The following is a 23,254-nucleotide window of genomic DNA, read 5'->3' on the forward strand; positions in this document are numbered from 1 at the left end:
CATACATACATACTTTATATATTCTTTTTACTGTCTCAGGATGTGCATAAGATAAACCACTGGGATGTAGGAAGAGAATAATATAACTTATTTTTTCTCCAAATAACAAACATTACTCATATTAAGTATATGGATTGGTAAGTGGTACCCTCTCTTTATGTTGTCATACAGTCCTGTCACATATAATACTGAAAGAATCTTCAGCATCTCCACATAGCACACCTCTAGGGAGACAGTGTGCTTAATCCCTTCCATATGAATGGTCACCCCCAGAGTTGTGCCATACAGCATCCTTGGGTCTGCTAAGTATGATTTTGTTGCCAAAAATGAAAGATGCCACTATTTTAAACAAAAACAAACAAAAAACTGTACATCTGTATACTTTAAAAACTTGGAATCAGATTAAGAAAAAAAAAAAATCTCTTAAAATCTTCCAGAGAGCCTCAAGGATAGGAATGTAGCTCCTGTCTTAACATTTGTAAGAAAAGGGGCACCTGGGTGGCTCAGTCGTTAAGCGTCTGCCTTCGGCTCAGGTCGTGATCCCGGGGTCCTGGGATTGAGCCCCACATCGGGGTCCCTCCTCTGTGGAAGCCTGCTTCTCCCTCTCCCACTCCCCCTGCTTGTGTTCCCTCTCTCACTGTGTCTCTCTGTCAAATAAATAAAAATCTTAAAAAAAAAAAAATTTTTTTTTAAAAACATTTGTAAGAAAAACTGGTTAACATCAGGGAAGATGGCCTTTTACTAGTAGAATTTAGAGGAAAAACCTTTGTGTTATTGGTATATGGTGTTAAAAACTATTACTGTCATTCTAGTAAGCCCAGCAATAAGGCATTTATTGCATGTGGATCTTTGTATCATTGTATCTTTTTGGCAGCCACTAAAACCTGTAGAAAATGAATTGAACTTTGAATCCATCCTTCAAATAGATGTATCACACAGGTTTTTTTTAAGATTTTTTTTTTAAATTTTGTTTATTTGACGGACAGAGACAGCAATAGAGGGAACACAAACAGGGGGAGTGGGAGAGGGAGAAGCAGGCTTCCCACGGAGCAGGGAGCCCGATGTGGGACTCGATCCTAGGACCCTGGGATCATGACCTGAGCCGAAGGCAGACGCTTAACGACTGAGCCACTCAGGCTCCCCGTATCACACAGTTTTAAACCAAGATTTCTCAAAACCATAGTTAACTATACATTGTGTATTATTTACATTCTTCAAAAAAATTTTGGTCTAAGTGCTATTAACGAACAGTTTTTAATGTGTGTAGACCACTGCTATAAGCAATAGAGGAAAATAAAGTTCAGAATAATTAAGTAACTTATTCATAGATACAGAGTTTATCAGTTGGCAGGACCAGAATTGAGTCATAGGTTTTTTTTGTTTGTTTTTTTAAAAGATTTTTTATTTATTTGACAGAGAGAGACACAGCGAGAGAGGGAACACAAGCAGGGGGAGTAGAAGAGGGAGAAGCAGGCCTCCCACCGAGCAGGGAGCCCGATGCAGGGCTCGATCCCAGGACCCCGGGATCATGACCTGAGCCGAAGGCAGACGCTTAACGACTGAGGCGCCCCATAGTTTTTTAGTGTCAATAACTTTGCCATAAAACTAAAAAGGGCTAGGGAAGAATTGAGGGAGGGGCGGGGAGGTGTCAGATGTAACAAAAGTAAAGCATTTTGTGTGTGACAGTATTAATGTAAATTAAAACAAATGACTTTACTGTTTAGAAACTGGATTCCAAAAGTCTTGACCACAAACTTTCCAAGCACTTATGTTCTCTCTCTCATGCACTTGTGCACCATAGTCCTTCCTCAGCTGTGGCCTGAGCTTTCCTCTCAACCAATGCTAGCCACTCCTCCATTTATCTTAATCATTTTGTTGTCATTTTTCCCTGTCCAGACTATGATCTCAAGAGTTCAAGGAAATTTAAGATAATTTCTCCTCAAAAATCAAATTTGGGGGTCCGTACATTAGATCAGTGAGGATAGAGTTTATTTGCATGATTGCGTGATTCAGATAAAACATGTCTTACAAGATAAAGTGATATAAGATCTCAATTACTTTCTTTAACTGAAGAGCACATTGGTTTGTAGGAAATGAGTTCAGTAATTCTCAAACATGGTGGCTCATCAGAATCACTTGTAGGTCTTGTTAGAGTAGAAATTGCTGGCCCTGACCCTACTGTGTCTGATTCAGTAGGTCTAGATTGGGACCCAAGACTTAGCATTTCTAGCATGTTCTCAGGTGCTGCTGATGCTGCTAGTCTGGGGCCTGCATCTTGAGAACCACTTCTGTAGCTCATAGTCTCTTTTTCAGGTAGAATAAATATACTTTTGTTGTTGTTGTTAATGTTTGTCTGCTTCACTTTACTATGAATATGTTCTCTTCCCCTCAGTTGTAGTACTCTTTTTATCTTCAGGTCCCATAAAAACATTGAAAGATACTCCTTAAAGAAAATTCCCAAAGGTGGCTCAGTCATTAAGCTGCTTACTTCGGCTCAGGTCCTATTCCCAGGGTCCTGGGATCGAGCCCTGCATTGGGCTCCCCGCTCAGCGGGGAGTCTGCTTCTCCCTCTCCCTCTGCCTGCCGCTTCCCCTACTTGTGCGCTCACTCTCTCTTCTGTCAAATAAATAAATAAAATCTTAAAAGAAAATTCCCAAAGTAATCTTATCACAACTTCTGTATCTACCTCCTAATCCTTTAATATATATCAGTTCTATATAGTTGACATAAGGCAGGCCTTGCTTTTGCACAGTTCTGAGATAAACCAGTTGCAGTTACTACAGTGTATTGACTACTTCACCGCTTACTCTTCAGTCCACATATCACTACATAAATAACAGATGCACATCATGACCAATGACCAGTCATGTCCCATTTTCCAAACTCTGTCAGTGGTCACTGTGCACCTGTTACTGAGTTCATACACAAAAAACAAAGTGTGTATTTGTGTTCCATCCTTGTCTCCCAGTGATAAACTCATGTAATTTTATAAAAGTGGATAATCAAAGAGTTGGCCAACAATGATTAAAGCACAGCAAAGAAATAAAAAGTGATACTGCAGGAAGTGAAATTCGAAGTGAACATAACTGGAGTTACAGGAGAAACAGCTGATAGTGGGAATGTTGACACTGCTGATGTTCAAGAGACTCTAGATATGCCGCCACAGGAATTTAGTGAAGGCAAATTTAGGGACATAAATGAGGAAAGTAGTTGTGACATAAAGAATGAAAAAGTGATACCCGTATAAGATTTTACATGAAGGAGATATTTCCTGACATTTAAAGCACAAAGGAGGGGCTCCTGGGTGGCTCAGTCGGTGAAGCATCTGCCTTCGGTTCAGGTCATGGTCTCGGGGTGCTGGCATCGAACCCCACATTGGGGCTGAGCAGTGGAGCCTGCTTCTTCCTCTCCTTCTGCTGTTCCCCCTGCCTGTGCTCGCTCTCTCTGTCAAATAAATAAGATCTTAAAAAAAACATAATAAAACACAAAGGATACAATGTTGGAAGCTGATCCTAACTTAGAAAGGAGTATGACAATCCACGGCATAGAAAAGATGCTTCCTATCATAAGTTGTTCCAGAAGAAGGTTTGACAAGCAGTGTTCAAACTGCTCCTGCTAAGTTTTTTTTATAAAAAAATAAAATACCTTCAGTGTTTTTAATGTTTTAAATTACAGTATACTAAATAAATATTAGTTTTGCTTTTTTTTTTCATTTCCCTATATATTTATAATTGAGGGAGAATTCATAATGTGACAAAAAAAAATTTAAGATTTATTTATTTATTTTAGAGAGAGAGCATGGGGGTGGGTGGCAGAGGAGAGAGAGTCTTAAGCAGACTCCTCACTGAGTGCGGAGCCCAACAGGGGGCTTGATCTCACAGCCCTGAGATCAGGACCTGAGCTGAAACTAAGAGTTGGAGTCTTGACCAATTGCGCCTCCCAGGTGTCCCAACAACAACAACAAAATTTAAGATTTATTTATTTATTTGAGAGAGAGAGTACACACACACATGCACAAGTGGGGAGAGTAGCAAAGGGAAGGGGAGAGAGATAATCTCAATCAGATCCCCACTGAGTGCAGACCCTGATGTGGAGCTTGATCATGACCCATGAGATCACGACCTGAGCTGAAATCAAGAGTTGGACATTTAACTGACAGAGCCACCCAGGCACCTCTTGACAAAAAGTTTTAAAGGTTATGGAACAATTATCATTTTTTACATCATTAAAATAGCTTGCGTGGTTTCAGCTTGTATCATTTTTATCATCCCATACTGCATGCAAAGCAAGGACTGCCTGTTCGTATGTATGTATATATATGTGTGTATGTATGATTGGATGCATGTATATAAAGCCTTTAATTGTATTATATAAAGGCTTTATTTGTACTCTGTAAAGCAGTGCTTCCCAACCTTGACACGCAAAAAATACTTGGATAGCGCTGTGATATACAAAAGAGATTTCTCATGGCTGAAGTGGAGTGGCCAGGAAACTTTCCATCCCAAGCCTTGCTCAGCTGCCCCAAGGGCCTGGGAGATAAATATTTCAACCACACATATGAGTCATTTGAGGCCCCCAGGAGAAAATGTGCCAATATTGAGAGAATTGTTAACTCCTTGAAGAAGTAGGCCTCCTGGCACTTAGTATGGCGTTCTGTGCAGAGTTATTTTTGGCTGACCATATTTGACATATACTGTAATACATATTTTTTATTGAGATTTCTTTAAAAAGCAAAGACTTGTTAATCTCAAAGGCATATTTAGTAAGTATCTAAATATGTTTTATTGTATTTAATATTCCCTTTCTACAGTTACTAAAGCATTAAAATGTGTCTTTGTTATTAGAAATGTCACTGTATAATGAGTGTTAGAAATGTAGAGGTGAAACTAAAACTTGGCATAGGAAATAATAAGTAGGCGTGGAAAAAATAGATTCGTTGTTTTAAAGAAAAGCATCTGGTAAAAATGTTTCTAATTCTTTTTATGAGCTGAAAGCAAATGAAAGGGGGCTTTATATGAAAATTAGATATTATGTGCATTTTTTGTTGTCTCAGTGATTGACATCAGCTTCCCAGGTAATGTGTTTTGATAACTAAGTACTACAAGTTCAAAAATAAAAGTAAAAAATGATATTTTCAGCATTGATGAGTGTTACACTCTTGTCATACTAACTGATGTTTTTAACTCTGGTTTTTGTATTGACTTGATTATATAACATTTAACTTAGGGCTGTCTTTTATATCATTCTTCTTGGTACATTTCAAGGCCTAAGTGTCCTGTCTTAAACTATGTTGTTGTAGAACATACACATTACTTTTTAAAATGAAAGTGACACCATTTGCTACTTTGTTTCTTGGAATTCTGGAATTATGTCATGTTTGTAAGAAAGTAAGACTTTAAGCAGACTATTTTTTTTTAACCGTGATGAATCTTGTGTGCTTTAATTAGAAGCCGGATTTTTTTTTTTTTTTGAGCTTTATTGTGGTATAATTTGACAAATCAAATTGTCAGATATTTAAAGTGTACATCATGATGAATTGATATACATATGCATTGTGAAATGATTCCTCCCATCCAGTTAGTTAATACCTCCATCCCCACATATTTATATTTTTCCTTTTTTTTTTTGATGAGAATATTTAAGTTCTACTCCCTTAGCAAATTTCAATCATACAATGTAGTATTATCATCTGTAGTCACCATATTATACATTAGATTCTCAGACTCTATATGGCTGAAAGTTTGTACCCTTTTACCACCTCTCTCTATTCCTTCCTCCCCCAGCCTTTGTTTGACTTTTATTTTTAGATTCCACATATAAGTGATACCATGTAGTATTTTCTTTCTCTGTCTTATTTTACTTAGCATAATGCCCTTAAGTATGTCTTTGTTGTTATAAATAGCAGAATTTCCTTCTTTCTCATGGCTGAGTAATATTCTATTGTATATATACACTACATCTTCTTTACCCATTCATCCGTTGTTGGACACTTAAGGTTGTTTCCGTATCTTGGTTATTATAAATAATTAAACTGGATTTTTATAATCGAATTTTATCTTAAGAACCAGGTGTGGGGTTGCCTGGGTGGCTCAGTTGGTTAAGCAGCCAACTCTTGATTTCAGCTCAGGTCATGATCTCGGGGTCCTGGGATTGAGCCCTGTGTCAGGCTCCGCTCTCAGCAGGGAATCTCCTTCAGGAGATAGGAAACAGAAACACGAATATTTTAACAGTTGTTATTCTTAAATTTGGGTCTTAGAGATTATTTTTTGGTGTACACATGTGTAAACTTTCCTGTATTCAGCAGATATTTTAGAACTAATACTTTTGTGTCGTTTTAAAATACAGTTTTGGGGCGCCTGGGTGGCTCAGTCAGTTGAGCATCCAATTCTTGGTTTCAGCTCAGGTCATGATCTCAGGGTCATGAGATTGAGCCCTGTGTCAGGGTCTACACTCAGCACAAAGTCTGCTTGAAATTCTCTCTCTCCCTCTCCCTCTGCCCTTTCCCCCACTTGTTTTCTCTCTCTCTGAAATACAAATCTTTTAGAAAAATAAATAAAATACAGCTTTACTTAATAAACTTAATAAAATGTATAATTCTCCTCTTTTTAGAATGTATAGTTCCTTTACAGTTGTTACAGTTTTGTAAAAACATCTTTAAGAAGACTGGATAACTTTTTTTTTAATACTGCAATTGTTTTTAAGTTTGATATTTTATTTTAGGGCATATCGATGCATTTACTTCAAAACTTTTTCTGTTAGAAGAAATTAGCTCAGAAGAATTAAAAGAAAAACTTTCAGCACTCAAGTAAGAAAGTTTACTTTGTGGTGGGATTTTTAAAACGTGTTAATGTAATCACTAATAGTTGTTTATTTCTAAATACTGGTTAAGTTTAAGTCCTTTATTTTCAAGACTTTTAATCCTTTTATACATTGAGGCTTCCCCTAACCCAGTTTGTGATCCATCTCTATTGATCATGTCCATTTTCAAGTTAAATCAAATACCAGTGGCACCAGTCTTTCTACTTCAGACAAAGGAGGCTAGAGCACAAGTAGGAGCCCACCGTCTGGGAGGTGCATGGGAGCACTCCTTTTCAGGGATGGGAAAGAACAGGGCAGTCATATAGACTCAACTCTAAGGATTTTAGACATCCTAACTTCTAAAAGTTTCCCCTGTGTCACATATTACTGTACATCATACTGAAATGAGTTTATTGTGCTCAGGACTCCAAATACCTAAATGCAAAGGAAAATAACTTACAAATATCTAATTTATATCTCATAGCTTTCTAGAAAGGACTGGTGGGAGTATTATCCCTATTTTATGTGTGGGGAAACTGGGACTTAGAGTGACTTGCTCCAGAGCACACAGCTGAGCTAGAGTGGCAACCTTGGTAATTAATATGTTTGATTCACCATTAGGATGAGAAATTGTCCTGACTTACACTGGTTGCATAGTTCTGGCTTTGGGGCTTGACACAATTTTCGAAGGGTTTCAGGTTCAATCTTGAATTCTCTGCTTGTTCTTAGAAATGTCCACTTCTATTTATAAGGACTGCCTCCTTTGAAGAGTAACTTTTTCTTTACATGAATAAAAAAGCTTTTCTGTACATTACTCACTGCCTGCCCCACCTTTCCCAATGAAACCCATTTTTAAATAAATCGTAGGGGGAATGAATTTCGGGCTAGAATAGGTACTAAAGAAATATATTTCATTTCCCTTTAACTATTCTGCCGCCAGTCAGTGGCTTCTCTGGTATCACACATTTAAAATACCTCTCAGATTCTTTGGAAGCTAATTCACCACCATCTCTAAACAGCAAACTCTTTTGCAGATTAGTTCTGCTAAAGACTTCTTGAACATTTTTAAAAGTTTTTAATTTGAATATAAAATAGTAATCTCTTTACAACTGCTCTGATTCACACAGGCCAAGTACTTTATGATTTTGAAGAGAAATCAGGAAATGGTAAAAATTAAGTAAACATTAGAATTTAATCAAATGATTTTGGTATTCTTTGTTTTCTGTTATTATGTTGGTATTGTTTTGTTTTGTTTTTTTCCTTAGGGTATTTCTCTTTCGCAGGAGCTGTAATTGTTAAGAATACCTTTTTTGTCATTTAATTTTACAAGAATTTCTTCTTTTTAATAGGATTTCAAGTTTATTTAACATTCTCCAACACATTCTAAAGAAATTGAGTAGGTAAGTGTTTTTTGGACATTTTGCATTGATATATGTGATTTTCTTGGGTGAAAATTCATAGAAAATTTGAATATATGCTATTAGGGATCATAGAATGTAACCTAGAAATGCAAGATTTATTCTATTTTGTCAAGGTTGAAATTGTGAAAATATAAATAAGACAATATGATAGTAACTGGCTTGCTTGCAATTAAACATTTTTCTCTAATGCTTTGTTGTATTGGTTTCCAATTGCCACTGTAACAAATTACCACAAACGTATTGGCTTAAAACAGCACATACTTACTCTTTTACAGTTTTGGAGGTCAGAAATCCAAAATCATTTTCACTGGACTAAATGATTTTGTGTCAGCAGGGCTGATTGTTTTGGGGGACTCTAAGGGAGCAGTCATTTCCTTGTCTTGATTTTCACCTTTTAGTGGCTAACCTGTATCCCTTGACTTGTGGCCTCTCTCCATCTTCAAACTGTATCACTCAAATTTCTGCTTCCTTTATCACATTGTACCTTAATCACACTTGGAAAGCCATTAAAGGTAACATTCAAAAGTTCTGGAGATTAGGATGTGGATATCCTGGGGGCCATTATGGAACCTAGCATAGCTATATTGTTTACATTTTCAGGATAAGGAAGCAACATAGAGCTAGTCTTAAAAAATATTAAGTCCATGAGAAATCTTAGAATATGGATTCTCCACCTGATAATTTATCAGACTGTTTTATTATGTGAACTTTTATACTCCTTCTGTTATGCCCTTACCAAAAGATAAACTAAAAAACAATTTGAGTCTGAAATAAAAGTGAAAAATTTCAAAGTTCTAACTCTCCTACTTAATATGCAACTATATGTTAGTTTATTATTTATAAAATGATGGTGTTGAGTTCAGTGATTTCCTAAGTACTTTTCAGTTCTGTGATTCTGTGGCAGAAATTCTATTTTGGATATTGTGTTCTTCAAGTGAAGCACAGTACTTATACATGAAATTTGTCAAATGCTTTTTGAGATCTTATTATCAATATCTTAGTTTGTGTGTTCATTTTCTACTGCAACTATAGCAAATTACCACAAAATTGGTGTTTTAAAACAACACAGATTTATCATCTTTCAATTCTGTAAGTGTAACAGGTCTTCTGGGTTGAAATCAATGTGTCAGCGGGCCTGAATTTTTTTTTCTGTAGGCTTTGGGTATGGTCTCTTTCCTTGACTTCTGTAAAATTCTAGAGGCTACCTTTATTCCTTGGCTTGTGGCCCTCTTCCTTTTTCAAAGTTTCAAAGGCAAGTTGAGTCCTCACATCACATTGTTCTGACTCCTTTCATAGTTATATCTCACCCCTGCTTCCCTCTTCTACATTGAAGGACTCTTATGATTATAGTGGGCCCACTAAGATAATCCAGGAAAATCTTACCATTTTAAAATCAGCAGGTTAGGAACTCCATCTTAATTCCCCTTTGCCATGTACTGTAACATATCTATAGGTTCTAGGGTTTAGGATCTAGGCATCTTTGGAAGGTCATTATTCTGCCCACCAATGGGTAGTATCCATCCATGTACATTGCACTGTATGGCACTTCTAAAATACTCTTCCTTGAAGTTTTGCCTTCTCCATAAATTCTCTGTAAACCAGAGCTTTCTTCATTTTTAGTGAGGGTAGTTAAAATATATGATTTTCATCAATAAAAGCTCAATCTTTGAAATGTTATTTATTCCTACTACCAAATCAATTATTACTCATTTCCTTATATGAAAATATGAAAGTCATTGTTCCAAAAAAAAAGTTTTCCAGAGGATAAGAATAATTCTCTGAACCTCCTTTGTCAGCACCTATTACTTTTCTGCTTAAAAAAATTAATGGAAATGTAACTTATCAGTTTTATAGGCAGATGAATATAACTAAAGTATGATTAGTCCTTATTTTAAATGATATGGGAAAGAACTGAGGTTCTCCTTAACACCTTTGAGCTAGAGGAATATAAAATCCTAATAAAGCACAAAATATTAATCCTGTCCTTTTAGCTCTTTATGTTGATACACTGAATTCCTTAAAACTTTATATGGAGAAAAAGAAAATGTAGATTTGATGTTTGACAGAAGTGATTATTGTAGAGGATCATGATTAAGGGTATGGCCTGTGGATTGAACTACCTGGGTTTATATCTAAGCCCTGCACTCAGAACTTCGGGCAAATTGCTTATCTGTAATATGGGGTGAATTATTAATATGGCTTGAAGATTTGTTGTGGAGGATTTAATAATAAAATGGATATAAGCAGTATAACAGTAGTTAGCTCATGATAAACATTCAATACCTATCAGCTGCTATTGTTATTATTCTCATAGCACCTCATATTGTATTGTGATTGTTCCATTTTTTTCTTCCACTTTATTTTAAGCTAAGTGTAGTGAATGTGCCACATTCCCTTTTATATCTCTTAATCTTTATATTACTGGATACAAAGCAAGAGCTATGTTTGTTGAATGAATTAAAATGGTCTGTATAGGAATACTATGTATGTACACTCATGAAATGCTTTTCAGTATATGTTGTACATGGATTAGAGAATTAGGCAAACAGTTTGTTTCCCATTAAATTATTGAATACTTAGAAATTGACTGAGGTAACAGTAAAAAGAAAGTAATTATGTATCCTGAACTTTGGAATAACAATTAAAATTAGTTGCCTAAAAATCATGAAAATTGTTAAAAATAAGACTTCTTAAATCTTATTTGGTCATTAAAAATTTTTAGAGGTGGTATTCCATTCCCGTAATTGTTTTCATGCTGTTGAAGTTGACACTGAGCCAGTGAGTTGAAATTTCCTTGTATGATTTAGCTTGCAGGAGGGTTCCTACTTGTTGTCTCATGCAGCAGAAGATTCTTCACTCCTGATCTACAAGACCTCTGATGGAAAAGTTACTAGGACAGCCTACAATTTGCATAAAACACATTGCGGCCTTCCTGGTGTGCCTTCTAGTCTCTCAGTTCCCTGGGTCCCTTTAGATCCCAGTCTGTTATTACCATATCATATCCATCATGGAAGAATACCTTGTACTTTCCCACCTAAATCACTAGGCCCCACACCACAACAAAAGGTAAGATCTTTTTTGCAATTAAATGTTGCATTAGGTTGTTTATTATTCATCTGTGTCATTGACAATACAATATTTCAACTTCATGTCCACATTAATCACAACATCATCTAAAAACTATATCATAAGAAGGATAGATAAAGTTGTATGCTTTACTGAGTCCAGTCGTTGTCAGTGGAAGTTTCTGTTTTTGTAATGTTTATAAGTCAACTAAAGAAAATTGTATTAGCTTGCCCAGTGGGAGCATGAGTAATGCATCCACATAGTTAAATCCCTGTGTTCTTGTAAAAAGCAGTTTTTTTGTGATTCTTATTTATGTGTACTATTTCATTTCATTAAATATTTGAGGCAATTTGCAGAAGAATACTTACGATAAAATTATGATACAATTAAAAATTGATAAGTAGGATATAGAAAAATTAAAAAGTAAGTGTTAGTAATTAGTGAATGCAGTACCTTATAAAATGTGCAATAAACTATTAAGGACTAAATTGTATGCTAAGTATTATATAACTCAGTATTTATTGAGTTACAATTAAAATTACTCTCTTTATAGACTCCTTCCCAGAAATACCAATTGAATGGTTTTTCCCTGCCTGAAACTTCTGTAAGGCCATGGCTAGAGATACTCTTCACCATGTCACTCATTCTTTATATCATGTATAATATTCCACTTTGGGTTTAGCTGTAGGAAAAGTTTTGTTCTAGACAAATGATTCTGAGTGTTCAGGAAATAAAAACTGAGTGTATTTTCCTTCTGTGCTGCCAAAAATCTTGGAGTCAAAAATTACTGTCTTTCTTCCATAATCTTCTCTATGTGTGTCCCAGAACATCTATCAATTGTGTATCCTGTGGATATGTTCAGTTCTTTTTTTCTTTCTGTGTTATATTAATCCGTAAATGTTTTCAAGTCCTTTTAGAAATAGCTGGAATGCAAATATTGAGGACTTTTAAAAATAGTTTACAGTGAATGAAGTTATGTTTTTCACTTCTTTACCCTAATGTTACTGTTTGGAAGGATCTTTTTAGAAATGAGAACTCCTTGCACATTCTTAGCTAACTTGGCCATGAGAATATATAAATGTAGTTAACTAGTTGCTACAAATGGAAGAGTGGATGATGAAGTTGTTAATATCTTATCTGCAGTTCTGATTGGTTATTTCCAGTTTAAATTTCATTTGAATAGTGATTTTTATAACTTATATTAAGGCAAAATCTTCTTCACTCTCTTAAATATAATAATTGAAAACTTCTTTTGAAAGATTTATGTTCTTTCTAGGATACTGATTTCTTTTTAATTTAGAAATTCTGTGGGGCGCCTGGGTGGCTCAGTTGGTTAAGTGTCTGCCTTCGGCCCAGGTCATGATCCCAGGGTCCTGGGATCGAGTCCTGCATCAGTCTCCCTGCTTAGCTGGGAGCATGCTTCTCCCTCTACCTGCTGCTCCCCCTGCTTGTGCTTTCTCTCTTTCTCTGTCAAATAAATAAAAATCTTAAAAAAAAAAATTCTGATTATGGTCTATTACTGTGACATAATTCTGGGGATGATTTATTCCTTTTTGGTTTAATACTTGGATACAATTCCATATGTTCAGGGTTTGGCCACATAAATTCAAAATTAAACAATTACATGTATGCCACTAAGCAGTTGCTGATTTGTATTTTTTAAGACACTTCACGCATTCAGTTTCAGGGACAAATCCTTAATGATACTATCTAAAACCCAGCTGTTAGGTAGAGTAAACAGGTAGATAATTAATGCTTGGTTTGGTATGTTTTTAAGCCCTTGTAAGTTTTTGGTGATCTCTTACACATCTCCCTACAATCTAGCCCTATGTTTGATGAGAATTACCCAACCTTCCTCCCTTACTTCCTCCTAGCCAGGCCAGATAGGGTTTCTAGCCTTAGCAGCAATAGGAAAAGACTGAAGTTTCAGTAAACCTGGGGAAGTAAGACCCTTTATGAAACAAAAATCACCCACATATTTCATGGTGTAAAATCTCATATAACAAATGTTTCTGCCTCTGATACAATCCTTTAGTCCCTGTCCACTTGAACTCAGTTTTCATCTTTGTGTAGTACCTTGGGTACTAACCCTGAGACATACCCCAGTAGAGTCTGTCTACCTCCTGCTGCATATAGAAGAGATGAATAGGAGAATCCCATTTGCTTCCTATGCTACCCCTGACTTCTTCCACTTCCAGTCCTTTTGCAAAGGCTCTGTGCCCATCCCTTTCTCCTTCTACAACTTCTGTAATAAACATTCATTTTACACATACACACACACACACACAGAATCTTACAGTGGAAGTTTCAAAATGCTTTCCTCAGCAATATAGTAGATACGATCAGGGTGGTTAGTGTAGTCTTATAGTAAATACCACCTGAGTGGGCAGTAGTATAGATAATTTAAAAATCACAGCTCTTTTCTAATTGGTGTGTTAGAAAAGTTCATCAGATTCAGACAAACACACTGGCACACTCAAATCCCAACTGGAATTTTTCCTTTCTGGTCACCTGATCGTACACCAAAAAATGCCCCTGAAGAGATAACATATTAGATTAGGGAAGTTGGAGTCTGATTCATTCTTAGTGAGCCAGTAACCCCTTGGAGCAATGCTAATATGTCTGATATATTAGGAAATATGAGTGTGTTTGGAGTAACAATATATCACCCATCATCACCAGATCTGTAATTCACTGGACAAGATGTGAAGAAACAAAGGTTGCAAGGTGGCCAGGGGAAATAGAGGCAGAAATGGACAGGTTCTGGGCAAATCGTTTTAGGCTGGACAGCTTTGGCCCTTCTCTCCAAGGGCTGACTTTCTCCATTACCCCTTTTAAAAACTATGCTCTCTCAGTGGCCAAGGAGATGACAGAATTTCCAGATCTCATCTTCAGCAGGACTATAGTTAGCAAGGGATTGTATCCTAAGAATACGCCTTCTCATTTCTGTAGAGTGTGTGGGCTAGAAAGTGAGGGTGGGCAGCTACTTGTGCTGAGGAGGAGTTGATATTAAGGTAGAACCAGCACCCCGACAAACTTTCTTCCTCCCACTTCCCTTCTTCCTTTTTTTCCTCTGTAGCCTCCTTCCAGTTTTTTCTTCCCCTTTCTCTTTCTTTCTTGCAAGAATCTTCTCTTAGTCCCTCAACTTTTCCTTTTTACTTGGGTTATTTTCTCTTTTGCCTTCCTGTTTTTCAACATTTATTATTCCCCCTTTTTCTCTGTAGACTTGTCTTTCTTAGTCTTTGTCCCTTTCTCCATTTTGTAATTTTTTTCTCCCTCTTTACCACCTCCGACCTGTTTCTTGTATTTCCTTTCTCTCCCTTCGTATTTTTCATTTCTTCCTTTCTTCTGCCCTTCAGCTATATTATTGCAAACACATTGCTCATAAGTCCTGTCCTTCCATCATTTTCTAATTTAACATTTCAGCCTCTTCCAGATTTAACGCAGAGTGGTTTTCCCCTTCATTTCTCTCCATCTACCCTGACCTATTCCTTCCCTGATTGCTTAGTACCTTAAACTGTGTCAGATTAAAGCTTGTTTAGAAGCAGCCAGGTAGCTGGAGATTAAAAACATATAAAGGACGATTTGCAAGGTAATTAGTACATATTATAAATAATACAGAGCAGAGTTGACCATATATAAATATTTTGTAAACATGTTAAACTATTCTTTGCTTCATCTCTTAGGTTGGTGGAACAAGAATGCCTACACGCAGCCGTAGGAATCCAGTTTCCATGGAAACGAAAAGTCTGCCTGCTCAGCAAGTTGAAAATGAAGGAGAAGCTCCAAATAAAAGAAAAATAACTTAAGGACTCTACTATGGAAAATGAGGAAGAACTAGTTGTAACAACGTTCACTTTAGAAAAGTTTGAGGGGAAATATGCCTAGAAGATCAGTGGACAAGATGAACATTTTTCTTGTAGTGTCCTTGAGAGTTCTTAGAGTGCCTTGAAAAAATATATTGGCTATGTGAAGGAATGTTTCAGCTAAAATGGAATGTTATACTCTTAACATGATGTTTGAGGAGAATCCAGATATGTTTTAACAGTATCATGGCAGGGAAACATAGAGAAGAGAAATATTTTTATAGTAGACCTTTTCCAAAAACTGTTAAATAGGAAAATAATTTGCTTTTTTCAAGAGCAATATTTATCATTGTATGTAATGTTAGTAATTTGAATTATATCACCAGTCTGTTGAGATTGGCTCAAAAAGTTGAATCTTGCCACTATCAGAGATAATTTTGAGCCAATGTAAACCTTGCTTCTGACCCATTGTGACAGTTTTTATATACTATTTTAAAACGATGATTGTTGCAAGTTAATAAAGTTAACATCTTTAAAAACTTGATGAAATTCCATTGCACAAGCCAAAACTTAAAATTAAAAATAAAAAAGTTCATTCTCCTGAAAAAGTCACAAGTTAACAATTTCTTGTTGGTCAACCATCAGTTTGTTTTTAAAAAAACAAACCTTCTGTGGTGTTAAAGGTTTGGTGATAGATCCCTCTATCTCTTGGCACAAATTTCAGCTGAGTGTTCAAATAATGCTACTGAAAGCAGAGATGAGTGTGTTTTCCAGAAAAAGCTCATCATTTCAACTGACAAGGTTAACGTGGTAAAAAATAAAATATCTTTTCTCATCTATACTGATTAAATTTCCTAGGACCACATAGCTGAATTTGGAAAGCTTATCATCACCTGATGTTACTGTAGCCAATTTGGACTTAAGAAGGAATGGACTTATTTAATTTTTGTGTCTTTGTCCTTTAATGTGCATTAAAAGTTTCAGAAATATGTGCATCATTTGTAAAATACAAGTTTTGTAATCTGCTTTGTTTTTGGAACTTTTTAATGTGTTTTATATTAATATAAGAAACTAGTCCAAGAAATCTTCTCAACTATTATCAGTAACAGTTGAGTATTTTTATCTTCAACTACCAAGTTTTGTTTTCAATTATTTATTCCATTATATTTTTAAATTAATAAATAATTATTAAAACTATTTTATATATTTTAATATATAATTTCCTCCGCCTTCCGTTCCCTTTTTAAAACAATGCTTTTTTTTTTTTAATGGACATGATCTTTTTTTTTAACTTTGTCCCATATTCCCATATCCCAGAAATATTTTAGTTGTGAATCATTTGGCAGTGAACCAAGGGAGAGGCAGGGATTCCCTTGGAATTTGCTCTTTTTAAAAAGCTAGACAATGATTTCTTCAGACTTCTGAATACCAGAAAGACTTGGCTTTTGATTTTTAATATTACTTTTTACCTAGTAAAATGTGTGGTCTTGCAAGTAATTATTTTGAAATTATCTTAGCCATATATTTCAATGTTCCTGATAATATATATAAATCTAGTCTTGGTTTTTCACTTGTGCTTAATCAAGCCTCTTTTATAACATGTATTTGATCATGTTTGTGTTTTTTCCCTTGATTTTTAGTACAGGCATACCTCATTTTATTGCACTTTGCTTTGTTGCACTTTGCAGATACCACATTTTTTACAAATTGAAGGTTTGTGGCAACCGTGTGTTAAGCAGAGTCAGTGTTGGCAAGGATGTGATGAACCTGGTCCACTTACACCTATGGTGAAGGTATAATTTATACATACCTCTTGGAAAACATTTAGTTCAATAAATGTTTGCATTTGTGTGGCTCACAGTCTAAAGTAGGTCCGCATTGTTACTCACATAATATTCTTTTTTCACATATCGCAGTATTTGTTTATTTGACTTACTTTCTTCTTGATTAGACTATAAGCTATGCAAAGGCCAGGAACATATTTGTTTTGTTCACAATTATGTAACAAACACCTAACCTGGTATTACTGTCTTGCATTGCTTAGTAAATATAAGTTGGATGTATGACTAAATGAATGTCTAGATATCAAAGATAGATTTTATTTTTTCCAGGAGCTCACATTCTAGTGGAGGACACAATACTGATCTATGGGTAAGTGCTCTGATAAAGTAATAAAAGAAAGCCATATAACCTGAACCTGATAGTTAAGGAAAGTGAGTTGAAGGTTGAGGTGAGTCTTTTCAAAGTGTGTAAGAGGGGTGCCTGGGCGGCTCAGTCGGTTAAGCGTTTGCCTTTGGCTCAGGTCATGATCCCAGGTTCTGGGATCGAGCCCTGCATCGGGCTCCCTGCTCAGATAGGGAGCCTGCTTCTCCCTCTCCCTCTGTTGCTCCTCCTGCTTGTTCTCTCTCTCTCTCTCTCTGTCAAATAAATAAATAAAATCTTAAAAAAAAAAGTGTGTAAGAATTATAAGGAAAGAATGAAAGGTCTTAACATAGAAAGAAAGAAGCAGGGCGCCTGGGTGGCTCAGATGGTTGAGCTTCTGCCTTCGGCTCAGGTCATGATCCTGGAGTCCCGGGATCGAGTCCCGCATCAGGCTCCCTGCTCGCCGGGGAGTCTGCTTCTCCTCCCTCTGACCCTCCTCCCTCTCCTGCTCTCTGTCTCTCATATAAATAAATAAAATCTTTAAAAAAAAAAAAAGAAAGAAAGAAGCATATGCAAAGGTGAAAGTTGGCCAGATTGTAGGCTCTGAACTTGGATTTGAGAGAAAAAGCTGTAGGACAGGGACAGACATGCCATGCTATGACATTTGAATGTTGTCCTGTGCAATGTGGGAATCAGTAGTGAATTTAAATTAAAAAAAATAACATGATCAGATAGGCTTTTGAAAAAGCTCTTGTTAGCATTAATCTAGAGAATGAAATAGAGCTGGGAAAGACTGTAGGAAAGGAGAAAAGTTGGAAAGCTGTGTTATAATAATTGAAAAAAGGTAAAGGCCTGGAATTAAAGCAGTAAGAGGGATGGGCTCAAGTAAGAGGGATGGGCTCAAGTAACAGGAGAAAAAAATGATAACTTAGTGAAACAGTTGGTAGGAAGAGTTAAATAAGGCTTCCAGAGAAATCCCAATTTCTCATTTTGGATACTGGGTAAATAGTGGTGTTACTCATTGAGAAAGTAGGAGGATGAGTGTGGATAGAGTGGGAAGAGTTAAGTTAAAATGTTCATTTCCTGGGTGCCTGGGAGGCCCAGTCAGTTAAGGGTCTGCCTTTGGCTCAGGTCATGATCCAAGGGTCCAGGGATCAAACTCTGCATCAGGCTCCCGGCTCAGCAGGGAGTCTGCTTCACCCTCTCCCTCTGCCCCTACCCCCTGCTTGTTCTCTCTGTGTCTCAAATAAGTAAAATCTTTAAAAAAAAAATAAAAAATAAAATGTTCATTTCCTTTCACCATATTTGTTCCTTGGATTCTAGGTTTGGATGCAATATTGGTTATATATTGCTGCATAATAAATTACCCCAAAATTTAGTTAAAACAACATTTATTATCTTAGAGTTTCTCTGCATCAGAAAATGCAGCTCAGCTAGGTGTCTCTGGCTCAGGGTCTTTCACAAAGTTACAGTTAACCTGTTGGCTGGAGCTGCATTCCTCTCAAGGTTTGACCGGCTAGAGCATCTACTTTCAAAAAGGTGGTGCCAGTCTTTCACTGATTGTTGGCAGGAAGCCTTATCCTCACTGCATGTACCTCTTCATGGGTCTGCTTGAGTATCCTCATGACATAGCAGCTGGCTTACCCCAAAGTGAGCTACTCGAGAAAGAGCAAAGAGGAAACCACAATGTCTTTTTGTCTTGGAAGTCAAATACTGTCCCTTCTGCCATATTTTCCTCATTAGATATAAGTTAGTAAGTGCACACTCAAGCTCCACCTCTTGAAAGGAGGAATAAAGGAAGAATTTGTGAACATTTTTTAACTACCACAAATGCCATGAACATTTTAAGGATATAGAAGAAGAATTAGGTTTAGGGTGGAGAGAAAAGAAAGGACACTGTTTAATGTCTTATTACCAATATGCTGAATCTAATAGAGATGGTTGATAATTTGAATTTTGAACTCAGAAGAGAAGACTGATCTCATCAGTACAGATTTGGGAATTGTTGGTATGTCTGTGGTGATTGAGAGAAATGTATAAGGTAACATAGCAGAAATTAGTAGAATGAGAGAAGGATCGTGAACGGAGCCCCAGAGAAAACCATATAACTTCACTAAAACGTTTCATTTAAGTGGCCAGTATGGAAATCAGGTTTATAAACATTAAGGAGTAAGTAGAAGGTGAGGTGGAAACAATGAAATTCTTCGTTGCCAATTGATTAGCAAAACTTGGAAATAGTTTCACTATTTGGATCTTCTTTTGCAATTGCAAAGGAAGTTAACCTGTTCCTTTCCATTCTACTTGGGTTCTAGCTTTGGACACTGTAAACATTTTAGATATATTACAAGAAAGTATGGGTTTAGGGTGGAGAGGGGAGAAAACACTTGAATATTTTGTTATGAACATGCTAAATCTGAAGTTTCTGATACACATATTAAGATGCTTGTTATGTGTTACAGGTATGTGGTACCTTTTAATCAAACCATCAGAGTATTTGATATCAAGATTTATTAAGTTTCTCCTTGAATGTAGGAATAAAGATGTATTTCATTGATCCTTCCACTCTTGCCATGTTCCCCTTGGGTAATGTCTAGACTTATCAAGGTATGTAGGGGCAGACACACAAAGCATCTATCTGAGGATTGGGTCTGATCTGCCAGGTAGATCTTACTGAAGGAGTTGAGGCCCAGATGTCTATTTCTAGGATGGGAATTTTAGATTGCCTCATCAAAAAGGAAGATACAAACAGTACAGGCATAATGTACTATTGCCTTGGCATACATGTTTGCTTCCAATATATGAACTACTGTTAGAATGTGATCAAGCAAGGAGCTACAAAAGGGTTGTGTTTTATTGCTGTACATGCATGGTATAGTCCGGTTAATTCTCTAAGGAATGGGAGAAAAAGCCACAGTATGAATTAATTGCTGTTTTGAAAGTGAAGAAACCTAAAGAGTCTGTGATTAGTGGGTTGAATTCCTCCTTCCCTTTTCTTGAGAATATGCATTTCTTGGAGGGGAAAAGGAGGAAATCTTTTCTGTAGTCCCTATCCTAGGTTTGGCTTGCCCAAAAATGTACAGCACAGGAGAGTATGTGCATCTTAATCTTAAGAGTCAGTGTAACAAGGCAATGCTACACTGATTCCATGGGTTTTACCTCTCTTCCGAGCACTGCATTAATACAACATCTGCTTCAGCCAAGTTTTACCAACACACAGATTAGCCATTCTAGGCCCTACCTGCATGCTTTTGCTCATAAAGCTATATCTGCTTGGGTTTATCATCAGCTATAGAAGTTTCATTAAAGTAGCTGGTATAGAAATCAGATTTATAAACATTAAGGACTAAGGAGAAGGTAAAGTGGAAACAATGAAATTCATTGCCAACTGATCTGCAAAACATGGAAATGAATTGACAATGCTTTTTTGAGCATCTACTGGGTGTATAGTATATTATGCCAATTTATTGGGATGTAAAAATAAATAGTATTGGTTTCTGTCTTAAGGGTATTCTCTAATCTAGTTGGAGAGATGGATATGTGCAATGAACTATAATACAGAGCAGAATTTAAGTGGCACAATAGTGCATAGGAATAAGAAAAGGGGGTGCTTGGAAATAAGAGAAACTCATGGTAAAAATGACCTTTAAGCTTGTTCTGAAAGGCAAGTAAAATATTAATATGGACAAAAAGGAGGCAGAGCATTATAGCATTAGGGAAAATCCTATGGAAAGTGCTGATTTTCAAAAATAGCAAATATGATCTTGTAACAAGTATGAGGGTAACTCTACAAATAGCAGGTGGATGGAAGGGTGTAAATTGGAAAGCTATTTAGTTAGCAGCTATGAGATTTGATCCTGTCCACCAAATGAATGTTTACCTCATGTAACATAGAGTCACAAGTAGGTTATAGACACTAGGTCTTGGGAATACAAAGAAGAGCTAAAGGTCATGGCACATGAAGTAGCTTGTGTGTTGGAATTATGAAGTAGAGGTTTCCAAGACAACTGAAATTTTTAGCCCGAGTGCTGCCACTGACTTAAGTGAAAATATTAGAGGAAGAATATAGATGGCGTAAAAAGACAACTACTTACATTTTCAACCAAATGTCAACAGTACAATTAAGGTGATAATGTCCTATGGAATCTGTAAACTGAAAATGTGGGTCTACAACTTAGAGGAGAGAAGTAGACAGGAAGATTGGGTCCTACCTTTGGGCTGATAAACCAGGAAATTGGGGCTGGCATGCCTTGGACCACACTGGCCTTTTCTTTCTTCTACTTCGTCTTTACTAGGGCCAAGGGACAGGGAGTTTGGTTACATACTAGATTAACTGAGCAAATAAATACATTTTATGAGAATAATGGGAAAGAGGAAGGCAAGAATAAACCCCATGGTATTGGATTGGAATTGAAGTATCAGAGTGAATTTGTGGCACTTAATATATAGAGAGAGAGATGGAGAAACAGATACAGCTGTGTGTTATGTGTACATATGCATACATATTTCCTAATTCTGCTGATAGTGCCTAGAAGCAGTAATACTCACATAGCAATGAACACACCTAGCACCCAGATCTTGGTTTCTAAATTGTATCCTTCACTAAAAGAAATCAGTGTTCCTTGGAGATACTATCCCAAGATTGGGGCTGGGAAAATACAAGATGAACCTGGAACATTGTCTTGCACCAGAAAGTAAGAAGGTGCTCAAACAGTAATGGATGCATGTTAAAAGAACATAGGAACTAGCTTAAAGGAGTTCTTAGGTCTGGGAAAATTTGAGCATGAAAGAATGATAGTAACATATTATAATGCTTTAAGTAAAATAGTAATCCACATGCTCATGCTGGCATAAATGAATAAATAAATGGAGAAGAAGGAAATACTCTATTCCACAGTAGATTGCCAACCAATAAATCCAGAGGGAATGATGGAATTAGAAAAACCAGCTTACAATCATTATAGAGATAATTACTTAGCTAAGAATCCTCAAAGGATGCTAAATATGGTGGGTGAAAATTTGATGGCAAAGAGGAATATTAACATAGGCTTTTTTTTTTTTTTTAATTTATTTGAGAGAGAGAGAGAGCATGAGAAGGGGGGAGGGATAGAGGGGGGAGAAGACTCCCCACTGAGCAGGGACTCCATCCCAGGGTCATGACCTGAGCTGAAGGCAGACACTTAACCGACTGAGCCACGCAGGCGCCCAGGAATATTCATGTAGTCTTATTAAGGAATCTCCCCAGAAGATGGTTATTATTAGGTATAATATACTAACTTGTTTACTTAATCCAGAAGAAATCTGGCAGAAACTATCTTAACTAAGCGATTAAAGTTAGTATCACCAGTAATGAGACAAATCAACAATGTGTGTTTCTTGCTATGCACCAGGAAGAGCACATTACTTAGGTGGTATATTACTGTCTGACTCACCCAGTGTTACTCTATTTCATTTTAGAACAACAGAGGACATACAAATTCAGATTAAACAATTTTAAAGATACCATATTTCAAAACCTCTTGAAAACATTCTACCTGGCAGCCAAAACTTGACAAACCTGTTTTTCCTGATGTGGCCAAAAAAAAAAAAGAAAAAGCCTTTTCTTTCACACAACTTTTGAGGTCTCATCATCTGCAGGTAATGTTCTCCAATGCCAAGTAAACCTAAGTCATCCACAGTTTTTCAAGTTGGTCTTTCAACAAACCTCTACCCAACTTAGGCTCCAGAAATAAACTGTAGGGTTTTTTGGTTTAACCTGTTAGAGAGACTCCAAATAAATAGAGGATATTGTGCCCAGAGACAGTCTTACTGACTGCATTATTATCCATGAGATAATATTTAAATTTGCTCCTGAAGTTTTCAACCCAAAGTGAGAAATGAGTCCAGAATAAATAATCAAGTGATTGCAGTCTGTTTAAAGTTAACATTTCTAGATGACTAAGATATAGAATGTATTTTACAGAGTTTGTGTTTTATTTTTAACTATTTAGTCATGGGTCCTAACAATATGCAAACAGCAGTTTT

General features: G+C 36.4%; 1 protein-coding gene across 5 annotated transcripts in view; it reads left to right on the forward strand.

Annotated features, from left to right (window-relative positions):
- Positions 1–17,799, forward strand: part of ICE2 (interactor of little elongation complex ELL subunit 2) — a 67,496-nt gene extending 49,697 nt beyond the window's left edge. For 3 of the 5 annotated variants that reach the window (XM_064570369.1, XM_064570371.1, XM_064570372.1), the window contains 5 exons: positions 6,721–6,805; positions 8,148–8,198; positions 11,027–11,285; positions 14,972–16,884; positions 17,203–17,799. In XM_064570369.1, coding sequence (XP_064426439.1) covers positions 6,721–6,805; positions 8,148–8,198; positions 11,027–11,285; positions 14,972–15,094 — 518 coding nt within the window. In that variant the 3' untranslated portion in view covers positions 15,095–16,884; positions 17,203–17,799. Of the gene's footprint in view, positions 1–6,720; positions 6,806–8,147; positions 8,199–11,026; positions 11,286–14,971; positions 16,885–17,202 lie in introns of those variants that run through there. The other 2 variants (XM_064570370.1, XM_045899945.3) reach the window with 2 other exon arrangements.
- The last annotated feature ends 5,455 nt before the right edge of the window (positions 17,800–23,254 follow it).

Source organism: Mirounga angustirostris, unplaced genomic scaffold, assembly GCF_029215605.1.
Source record: "Mirounga angustirostris isolate CCGP_5_RB_7025 unplaced genomic scaffold, mMirAng1.0.hap1 SCAF_9, whole genome shotgun sequence".
In the NCBI taxonomy this organism is placed as follows: domain Eukaryota; kingdom Metazoa; phylum Chordata; class Mammalia; order Carnivora; family Phocidae; genus Mirounga; species Mirounga angustirostris.